Source organism: Vulpes vulpes, chromosome 16 (assembly GCF_048418805.1).
Source record: "Vulpes vulpes isolate BD-2025 chromosome 16, VulVul3, whole genome shotgun sequence".
Lineage (NCBI taxonomy): Eukaryota > Metazoa > Chordata > Mammalia > Carnivora > Canidae > Vulpes > Vulpes vulpes.
Window position 1 is genome coordinate 46,383,326 of NC_132795.1, and position 11,873 is coordinate 46,395,198.

General features: G+C 33.9%; 1 protein-coding gene across 1 annotated transcript; it reads left to right on the top strand.

Moving 5' to 3' along the window:
• Positions 1-9,510: 9,510 nt before the first annotated feature.
• Positions 9,511-10,449, top strand: LOC112912546 (olfactory receptor 6C3-like). The gene has a single exon (XM_072741322.1). The coding sequence runs from the start codon at positions 9,511-9,513 to the stop codon at positions 10,447-10,449; it is 939 nt and encodes a 312-aa protein (XP_072597423.1).
• The last annotated feature ends 1,424 nt before the right edge of the window (positions 10,450-11,873 follow it).

The following is an 11,873-nucleotide window of genomic DNA, read 5'->3' on the forward strand; positions in this document are numbered from 1 at the left end:
TGTGGAAGGAGCCTCGGTGTCCATCGAAAGATGAATGGATAAAGAAGATGTGGTTTATGTATACAATGGAATATTACTCAGCCATTAGAAATGACAAATACCCACCATTTGCTTCAACGTGGATGGAACTGGAGGGTATTATGCTGAGTGAAGTAAGTCAATCGGAGAAGGACAAACGTAATATGTTCTCATTCATTTGGGGAATATAAATAATAGTGAAAGGGAATAGAAGGGAAGGGAGAAGAAGTGTGTGGGAAATATCAGAAAGGGAGACAGAACATAAAGACTCCTAACTCAAAAAAAAAAAAAAAAAAGACTCCTAACTCTGGGAAACGAACTAGGGGTGGTGGAAGGGGAGGAGGGCGGGGGGTGGGGGTGAATGGGTGACGGGCACTGAGGGGGGCACTTGACTGGATGAGCACTGGGTGTTATTCTGTATGTTGGCAAATTGAACACCAATAAAAAACAAATCTATTATTAAAAAAATAGAATAAAATTGTAATGAAAAAGAAAAAAAATTCCTTATGATATACTACATTCCACTGATATTCTTTTTTTTTTAATTAATTTTTATTGGTGTTCAATTTACCAACATACAGAAAAACACCCAGTGCTCATCCCGTCAAGTGTCCACCTCAGTGCCCGTCACCCATTCCCCTCCAACACCCGCCCTCCTCCCCTTCCACCACCCCTAGTTCGTTTCCCCGAGTTAGGAGTCTTTATGTTCTGTCTCCCTTCCTGATATTTCCCAACATTTCTTCTCCCTTCCTTTATATTCCCTTTCACCATTATTCATATTCCCCAAATGAATGAGAACATACACTGTTTGTCCCTCTCCGATTGACTTATTTCACTCAGCATAATACCCTCCAGTTCCATCCACGTTGAAGCAAATGGTGGGTATTTGTCGTTTCTAATTGCTGAGTAATATTCCATTGTATACATAAACCACATCTTTTTTATCCATTCATCTTTATTCTTATATATTATAGGTACTTACATATTAAACTAAAAATATCTTTTAAGCCCCAAAGTAACAAAATTTTGTATACTTGAAACTTTAATAGAAATGAAAGATACCTGTTAAAGTAGCTCTTTTCATAGATACACTGACTATACTGATTAGCTGTGATATGTACAATTAGATCAATATCAAACAATTTTATTAAATCCTATGGTTGAATCAGAATAACTTAGAATATTTAACAAGCAAAGAGTCACTATTTTTGGACAACTTTTGATGAACATGTAATCCAAGAGAAAAATTAGAAAATGTTGAATGCATGAGACTGAGGATGAGTATGAGCCTGGGTGTTATTCTGTATGTTGGTAAATTGAACACCAATAAAAAATAAATTTTTAATAAATAATAATTTTTAAATAAATGAATATTTTTAATGAACAAATATTTAATAAATAAATATTTTTAATAAATAATAATTTAAAAAAATTTTTATTAAAAAAAAGAAATCAACCTCTGGAGCACCTGGGTGGCTCGGTCCATTAAGTGTCTGCCTTTGGCTCAGGTCATGATCCCTGGGTCCTGGGATCAAGTCCCACACAGGACTCCCTGCTCTGTGGGGAACCTGCTTCTCCCTCTCCCACTCCCGCTGCTTGTGCTTGAGCTCTGCCTCTCTGTCAAATAAATAAAATCTTTTAAAAAAAGAAAAAAAAAAGAAAATGTTGAATGTAAACTTTTGTATAAACTCATATCCAAAAAATGGCTAAAGAATAATGAGATCAGTAGTATATATTACTTGATATAATGGTGTAATATTCCTCATTATAAAATGGCTTGGTGTAGTAAAAAAAGTTCTGAGCTGAGAGTCAGGTATTTTATTTATATCTTTCAGAACATTGCCTGCTCTTTTTTTAAAAAAAAAAAACATTTTATTTATTTATTTAAAGAGAAAGAGAGAGTGGCCTAGAGACAGAGAGAGCATGAGTAGGGCGGGCAGCAGAGGAAGAGGCTTTAAGAATCCCAAGCAGAATCCACGCTGAGCACAGAGGCTGAGGCAGGCTTCTATCCCAGAACCATGAGATCATGACCTGAGCCAAAATTAAGAGTTGGACACTAATTGACTGAGCTGCCCAGGCACCCCAGGACTTTGCCCATTATTATGTGACATTTTTCATGTCCTTTTCTCTCCTTGGCTTGCCCTTGAGTTTTGATACTTGCATGACAGTGGGAATCATATCTATCTTATTCCATTTTATCCTCAGTGCTTTGTATACTATTTAAAGATAGTAGGTCCTTGAAAGATATTTGTTGAAGGAAACAAATAGTGATTGAGTCAACAGACTTCTTTTCTTGTCATTTCTTAAATGAGATAGAAAGAAATTGGATTTGTAAAATCCTGCCAAGTTCCTAGATATACTTCCATTAATTATGAGGTTAAACCCAGCACATCTTTTTAAATGGAAAGGGACCTTCTGATTAGTAGATGATTTTCAAGAATTAGCACCATTACCATTATGGGAGAATGACTTCAAGTGATTCTTGGAAAAGATTGAAAAGTTCAATAAGTATCTAATCTGTATTTTTTTTGGTCACTTTCAATGGGAAATCCCTGAGCACTGAACTCTATCTCATTCTTTTTATTATTCTGTATTCAGTGTTTTTGAATTATTTATTTGACAATTAATGGTTTATAAAGTCATTTCTATGGAAACATTTTAGTAAATGATAAAATTGTAATGTTTTCATATAAGATTAAGTTGTTCCAGTATTTTACTCAGCAAGAAAAGAAATGGGGCATCTATTTTTCAGAGAAATCTTGATTTAGGATAGTCAAGAAACCTCTCCCCAAAGCTTTGCACATTTAGTTATTTTTTCATTTAGACAGTCTGCAAAATATTCCATGTGCTTCTGGTTTATTTTTTATGCCCTTTTTTAAAATAAATTTATTTTTTATTGGTGTTCAATTTACCAACATACAGAATAACAGCCAGTGCTCATCCCGTCAAGTGCCCCCCTCAGTGCCCATCACCCATTCACCCCCACCCCCCGCCCTCCTCCCCTTCCACCACCTCTAGTTCGTTTCCCAGAGTTAGGAGTCTTTATATTCTGTCTCCCTTTCTGATATTTCCCACACATTTCTTCTCCCTTCCCTTATGTTCCCTTTCACTATTATTTATATTCCCCAAATGAATGAGAACATACACTGTTTGTCCTTCTCTGATTGACTTATGCCCTTTCTATCTCTGGGTGATATCCCAAAAGTTTCCTGTTCCAATATTGATGCAAATTCATATAGTCCTTATGTACTTTCCTCCAGGCCCTCGTTGGCACGTTTTATTCACTGGAGTATTTGTCGTGAGACATGGGCTTATACGGTAGATAAAACATGTGCCTTATGCAGGGGGAAATTCATATAGACTCCTTGTCCAGAAACGCTTAAAGTAACTCCAATTCAAACTTCTCTTCACTATCGTTGCTCTCCCATAGCTACCATGGAAAATGTGTAATAGGATATCAGCTATAGAAATAAAGTAATTCCAAATGTACTGAGAATGATTCTTAGGAATACTGAATCTCTTAACCTAAAACTGAAATAGTTGTCAGTGTGCTTTTTGTATCATTTCAACCAGCTGATGCAGTGCATTTGTATGACAGAGGTAAGATTATAAAACCAAAACCAATGAAAAATTTCCTTTTCTTAGCACTGATTCATTAATTCTTAACTTTTCGTTAGATATTGTAGAATTTAGGGTTGCTATTTCTTTCCACGTATATCTAGTGTTATGAAAAATGAACATGTTACATTTCCCGTTTTTCATAATAATTTATTCCTTTATTAATTTTCAGAAAATTATTTTCTCTGAGTTTGGTCTCCCCCATTGTATATAGGTTTCCTAAGTAGCCCATGCTTCATTTCCTGGTAGAAAATTAGACTTTCAGTTCTACCATTTAGTAGCTGTATGATCTTGTTTATGTCATGTAACCTCTCTCATTGTCAGTTTCTTCAAATTAACATAGGGTCATCAAAAAAAGGTAGAGATAAGGGCATGATTTTTGTTATTTTGCAGTGGGGCTATATTCCTCAAATGTGATCATTTATTTTATTTTTGGGAATAATCAAGATAGTAGTTAGTAACTGCTGTCTAAAAATATATGCTATAATATTGTTGTATAGTTTAATTTTACTTATAATTATATTAGCCCTAAATAATTCTATGATATACTATTCTCATCTTAAAATTTAAAAAAAATAACCAAATTAAAAGTCAGAGAGATTAAGAAACTTGTATAGGGACGCCTGAATGTCTCAGTGGTTGAGCATCTGCCTTTGGCTGAGGGCGTGATCCCAGGGTCCTGGGATCGAGTCCCACATTAACCTCCCTGCAGGGAGCCTGTTTCTCCCTCCCTGTGTCTCTGTCTCTCTGTGTATCTCTCATGAATAAATGGATAAAATCTTTAAAAAAAAAACTTGTATAAAGTCATAATACTATAGTGTGACTAAGTTATATTTTTTAAAAAGATTTTTTTTATTTTAGAGAGAGAGGAAAAGCACAATGGAGAGGGGCAGAGGGAGAGGGAGAGACAATTTCAGACAGACTCTGTACTGAGTGCAGAGTCTAAGGCAGGGCTTGATCTCACAAGCCTGAGAGATCACAACCTGAGCGGAAACCAAGAGCTCACATGCACTGTGCCACACAGGCACCCCTACGTTGCATTTTTAATCCATTTCTCTTTGAATTCAAAGCCCACATGTTGCCCCAATAATACCACACATTATAAAATAAGTTCTGATGCCATGCGTTTTATAAAAATTCCTTTCCTTTTTTTTAAGTTGAAAGTTACCTGCAAATATAGATATATAGTTAACAAACTGAGATAACCAGAATATAAGGAGAATATCTTTATGAAAACCTATAGATTATGATGTGATTTAAGTGATTACTGTTTTTCCTTCATTACTCCTATTCATACCAGTTGGTGCTCTGATCTGACTTGGAATTCAAATTCATTTTCTAATAGGAAGAAAAGCAAAGGCCATTTATTTTTTTTCAGAGGCCTCAGGTAAACTGCATTCTGAACTAATTTTAGGAATACTCTAAGGCATTGCTAAGGTAATAATCTGAAAAAATCTACATTGGTTCTTATGAGATTTTTTTATATTCAATCACTATGAAGTTATTACATGAGATTAAATGTCACCAAACATTTTTTTCATCGTAAACAGAATGCGTCATTCCAGGGGGAAAAATAGTACTTGGTACAAACCAAATAATTAATGAAGATATCAAATTAAATCAGAATTTTGCTCTCTTCTCTGACAAATTAGCCTAACATATAGACCTAACATCAAGAAAAAGATTATCAAGTGAGAGAGAAAGATAGAGAATTGGAAAAATGTGTGCTAATGTTGTGGGTGCAAATTATCTTGAGGACATATGTGTTCACAACTCTTTTTAGGACTTTTAACTTGAGATCTCAGCACACATAGCGAAAGCAGAATAATAAAGTTAGTTTCCAATTATATTGTGGAATTTAGGGAGATTCTTACCATTACTCCAATTATTTAAAAAAAAAATAAGGAAAAGCAACTTCTTAATCCTTTAAATTTTTTTTTATTTTTTTTTATTTATGATAGTCACACACACACACAGAGAGAGGCAGAGACACAGGCAGAGGGAGAAGCAGGCTCCATGCAGGAAACCCAACATGGGACTCCATCCTGAGTCTCCAGGATCAGGCCCTGGGCTGAAGGCAGCGCTAAACCACTGAGCCACCTGGGCTGCCCCATGTTGATCTTTCTAATGATAGGAATTCCTATGATGCAAAACCTTTTTTTCACCCAAAAAGATTCCTATAATTATTTGGGTTACACCTAGTAATATATAAGGTGCCAACATCATCTGTCAACTGATATACTTCTGATATTATAAATTCAAATAGAATAATAGCTCAGTTAGATGATGGTAATCACTAAATGGGAGGCCAGCCAGACATTTTGTAGGGGGCTTACCTAGAGAGGATAATATACCGCTGAAAATAATTAGGAATTATTCAAAAATATGATGTGAGTTCAGGATTTAGAGAAAATCTTCATTTCATTTTATTTATTTTTGCAAATTTTTTATTGGAGTTTTATTTGCCAACATATAGTATAACAGAAAAGTTCCTGTCAAGCTCCCCCCTCAGCGCCCGTCACCCGGTCATCCCATCCCCCCACCCACCTCCCCTTCTACTACCCCTTGTTCATTTCCCAGAGTTAGGAGTCGATGTAGAGAAAATCTTAGCATATTTGGATCCCCTAACAATTTGATTTAATAAACTTTTAAAATTATGAACATGTTACAGCAAAACTATTTGTAACTGAAATCTGTCCTCCACTGTCTGAGGAGAGTGAAACCTGGTAGCCTGAACAATAGTTCCTTGATCTAAAACATAGGCACTCATCAACCTCAGAATACATGGAGGTAATTGGCACATTATTAAGAAAGCAGATGTCCTACTAGCTTGTGGATAAGAGGCTAACAGTTGTAATTAGTCTACATCAAAATTAAATTATTAGGAGGCCTAGAGAAAAGCTAGAGAGCTATTAGGAACTAGGAATAAAACAGTAAAGGTAGAAAGAAAGTGAGAGAGTGATCAGGGAGGAAAGAGACAATTCAGCATCTAGAAGTTCGAGGAAAGATATGGAGAAGAAACATGTCTAATAATATATTTCAAATGAAGTGCAGTGCTTTGTGAGATAGAACCTCATTTCTTTTCCTGTAAGTAAATCAATAAAGATTTTGTTGCTCACAAATGCACAGGTGGTAGACACCAGACAGACACTTAACTAACTTCTTTCTGTCCCAGACTCTTTCTTTGCCTGAATAGCACTGACCTTAGAAGGTTTTGTATTGTTGGCTTGTTTGAAAAAAATGAGATAATATGTATATGGTTAGTGCCTGGTAATCAACAAAAGCTCAGAATAAAATATGAAAAGATTCACTATTTGGATACAAAAATAAAGGCAAAGGAATAGAATTTTTCTAAGTAGAAAATTAGTTTTACTATCTCTACTGAAATAGCGAATAAATATTTTCAATGCTTATTTTAATGTGTATCAGTTATACATTCAACATAGTGTCTATGTATTGTCCCATGTGTGAGCTAGTGGTTTGTTCATCCTTTCCCACTTCTTTCTTTTGTCCCATTATCTAATATTCTCATTTTTCACTACCGTAAATAATCTGCATTTATGGCATTAAATGCACACATGTTTTATGTCCACATTTATAATTGTGAGGAAAATAATTTGTTAAATGTAACATTATATTACATATTTATGTACATATAGATTCATATATACCTCTATACTATACTATTCTTCTAGTAATAAAAGTGACACCTCTCGTTGAAGGAAATGTGGAAATAAACTAGTTAAAAATATCCAATGCCAGACTTCCAGATATTTATTTTATTGATTCACAAAAATTCTCAATATGAGAAAATGTCATATGCACAAATATAAATACAGGTATAAACCTTCTCATCAGTCTTTAATAGGTTGTCCATTTCAGAAGACAATCAAGTCATACTAGAAATCCACAGTAGTGTGTTCCACCATTTCATTCTGGTAAAGAATTCTGCCTAGATTGCCAACATTCAAAGGATATAAATATGCTAATTCTACTGAGACAAGTCCAGTTTCCGGGAGAAAAATGGATTCCTTGTATAATCACAAAAGACTTAAATTCTAAATCAAACTTTCATACACTTAATATCATGTTGTTTGTATATTTGCCTATTTACCTCAATATTTTTGCTTCTTATACTTTTTAATCAATATTTGTAAAAATGATTCACCTTTATCTTTAATGATTCCTCTCCTTGGCACTCTATTTACTTAATGAATTCCCCTGGGCCAACAACAACAAAAAAGACACAGATAAAGTAAGTCCAGTTCCATTTGTGTAGCATACATAGAGAAGAACATTCCTTATCTTCAAAGCAGCATTTGCAGGGAAATATAACAGTCCCTGAACCTAAGGAAAATACTACTCATATTTTATAGATATATAATCATAGAATCACAGAATATTGATTTTAAATGTTTGCATGAATAGAAAGAAAAATGATTTAATATAGAAATATTTTGTATTATATGAAAAGAGGCAATGGAAAAATACTAGTCAATCCAGATGTAACTGAATTTATACATGGAGTTTGAAAAAGAGATGAAAAGCAAGAATGAGTTGTATTATATAAAAAGTCAGAATTTTACAGTATCAGAAATGAAGGATATTGTGAGTCAAAGAGAAGTATAATCCCAAAGAACCAAGGAAAAGTTAAGTCAACACACTTGTTCTGAGAGCAAAATAGAAATCAAATATTTTGCTAACTTGATTTACCAGCTCTGAAATTATGTAAATTTAGGCAAATCAGATGATAAAATTTGAGACTAAATCATCAAGAAGAATCAGGAAGTAAGTAAATTTTTTATTCTTCAATATAATACATATATTCAGTTTATTCAAATATTTTTAAAAACCATGTTTATACATGTTTATGGACTTACAGCCCCTTCAGTATTGAAAATTTAATAATTGTTTACTACCAAGAGACTATTAATGAAATCCTAAAGCAGGAACACAGAAATAAATCTTGGATTGTTCATTTTTTCTAATTTGAAATTATATTCTATTATAGATAGGATTATTTTTTAAATTCCCTATTTAAATATCTGCTTTACAGTAAATGTTATTTTGGCCATCTACTTATTGATTTTCCATAGCAAAATTGTAAAGAAAGAGAGAAAGAAAGAAAAGTATGCATTGTATGAATTAAAGTATTTTTAGGCAATTATTTAATTTAGTAATAGAAGATTACCTTCTTGTTCTTCTGCCTTTTTATCAGAAAAGGGAAAAAATGATGAGAGTGATAGCATGGACCAAATCTTTTAGAAAGTGATTCATGAGAGAATGCCAGTAAAACATTGCCATAAACATTCATGTTCCACAGTGAGATGATTACTGTGGTGTCTAATTGTTTAACCTTGTGAAAGTTGCCTAAACTATGTGGACCTCAAAATACAGAATGTGTAGATGGGCCTAAACAACCCCTGTAGGGTTTCAAATGCTTTATTTAGATTATTCATAATCCAGACTAGTTTTTATAACTGGTGGAAAGAAAAATCAATTAAAATATTTTCATTTTTTTATAAAAGGAGCTAAATATTGTAAAGAATAATTAGAAGCTTGATTTTAAAGAAACACTAGAAGAAATAGCTTCCTCTTAAATGTCAGCAAAAGATATATTTTTATCCATGACCCATGATAGTGTATTTTCAGCAAAAAGAGATCAATATTTAACTTCAGATAATACTAAATGTGAGATCCAGTAGAAATTGGACAGTTGCTGAAGGAAAAAATTTGTTTTTGGATTTCATAGATTACTCATCACTGTGGATATTTTTAAGATTCTATACTCTAACCTCAATCCTGTTTTAACTTTTTTATGTCCTATAGGGCACATATATTTCCATTCTAAAGGGGGGGAAGAAAGGATCGGCAATGAAAAACCACACAGTACCCACAGAGTTCATTCTTCTAGGGCTATCAGATGACCCAGAGTTTCAGATTGTGATTTTTCTCTTTTTAATTATCACATACATATTCAGTGTCACTGGAAATTTGACCATCATCACTCTCACCTTGGTGGACTCCCATCTACAGACCCCTATGTATTTCTTCCTCAGGAACTTCTCTGTATTAGAAATATCCTTTACAACCGTCTGTATTCCTAGATTTCTGGGCACAATTATCACCAGAGACAAAACTATTTCATACAATAATTGTACAGCTCAGTTGTTTTTCTTCATCTTCATGGGCATAACTGAGTTCTATCTTCTAACTGCTATGTCCTATGATCGCTATGTAGCCATCTGTAAACCCTTGCATTACATGACTATCATGAACAAAAGAGTCTGCATTTTACTTGTCTTTTGTGCATGGCTGGCAGGATTCTTAAATATCTTCCCACCAGTTATTCTTTTCCTCCAGTTAGATTACTGTGGCTCCAATGTCATTGATCACTTTGCTTGTGACTATTTTCCCCTCTTGCAATTATCTTGCTCAGACACATGGCTCCTAGAAGTGATTGGTTTTTACTCTGCAATAGTGATTCTGCTTTTCACTCTGGCACTAATAATTCTATCCTACATGTTCATCATTAGAACAATTCTGAAACTGCCATCTGCCAGTCAGAGAAAAAAGGCATTTTCTACATGCTCCTCGCACATGATTGTCATTTCCATCTCTTATGGAAGCTGCATATTCATGTATGCCAACCCCTCTGCAAAAGAAAAGGCATCCTTGACCAAAGGAGTAGCTATTCTTAATACTTCTGTTGCTCCTATGATGAATCCATTTATATATACCCTGAGGAATCAGCAAGTAAAGCAAGCCTTTAAGGATACTATCCAAAAGGTTCTGTTTTTCTCCAGTAAATGAAAGTATTGCCATTAAAAGAATGAAGTTCTTGTAGATGCTATTATTCACACTTTCTCAAAACCCCATTTCCTTTACTAGAGTTATCTATTTTACTCTTTTTCTTCATTCCCATATTAAAATTTCCCAGTCATTGAACTCAATAAATTTGATAAACTGAATATCGTTCCAGAACTTTCTGTACATTCATGTGTTTTATTAAAGTGTATTTAGATGAAGGAATATATTTGGATTCGTGGTTATGGTTTTGAATGGAAGTGGTTTGCCTTTGAAGAGACACTGAGCATTTAGTTTGATAGAAAGATTGTCAGGATAGATGCAGATTTCTGAACTTTTCATTCTTATCCAGTAATAGGCATGAATGTTGGTAGAAAAATGTAATTCTATTTGTCATATCCATGAAATAAAATAAACACAATCACCAGGAGATTGAGAATAAAATATCTATGCAAATATTTTGAAAGATTAGAAATTCATACATAATACAAATCTTTATACTGTTTATAATAATGATGATACTAATGAGAAGAGAAGGAAAGTAGAAGGGATAGAAGGTAACAACACTTTTCAGCAATTCCTATATTCTATATCTATTGTTTGTATTGACTCATTTAATCCTACCATCAACTTTATGAGATGTTTTTAATCACTATTCTCTTTTAGGCAGAGGTATTTTTCTTTAGGTAGATCAAATACCTCCAAAAATCAAAAAATAGGTAGACAACAGACAACATAAAATATGTCAAATGTATAAAATGCACAAAACTATTATAAACCAGTGAAAGTTCATCTTTCTGGACAATTGAGCTTTATTTGTGGCATCTAGAACTGACTTTAGAGTTTGGGAAGTATGAAAGAGAACTAACATCTATTGATAATATTCTACACATTCTATTTTATGTTAAGAAACCATGAATTTATTTTATTTATTTTACAAAACGAATTAGAAAGTGAGCCTTATTATCTCTAATTTATAGGTGAATGAACACAGTGAAATCAACGTTGAGAGTTTTTTCTTTCTTAAATTTTATTTATTTATTCATGAGGGACACAGATACACAGGCAGCGGGAGAAGCAGGCTCCATGCAGGGAGCCCAACGTGGGACTCGACCCCAGGTCTCCAGGATCACACCATAGGCCGCTGAGCCACCCGGGCCGCCCAGCGTTGAGAGTTTAACATATAGTGATGGCAGCTTTCATAACTAGGATTCAGTACATTCATCATATACTCAGTTCGTTAACCTCAAAATCCAGACTTGTTCGGTTACTTTCATTTTCACACTGAGTTCCATTTGTAATAATTTATGAATAAAAGCTCATGTTCAATATTAGAATTGTTACATTAAAGGTCTTTCTAATGTGTGATGGACTCAATCAGATTTTTCTTACTTATGGCAGGCATTGGGGGTAATGATGAAAAAGGAGGA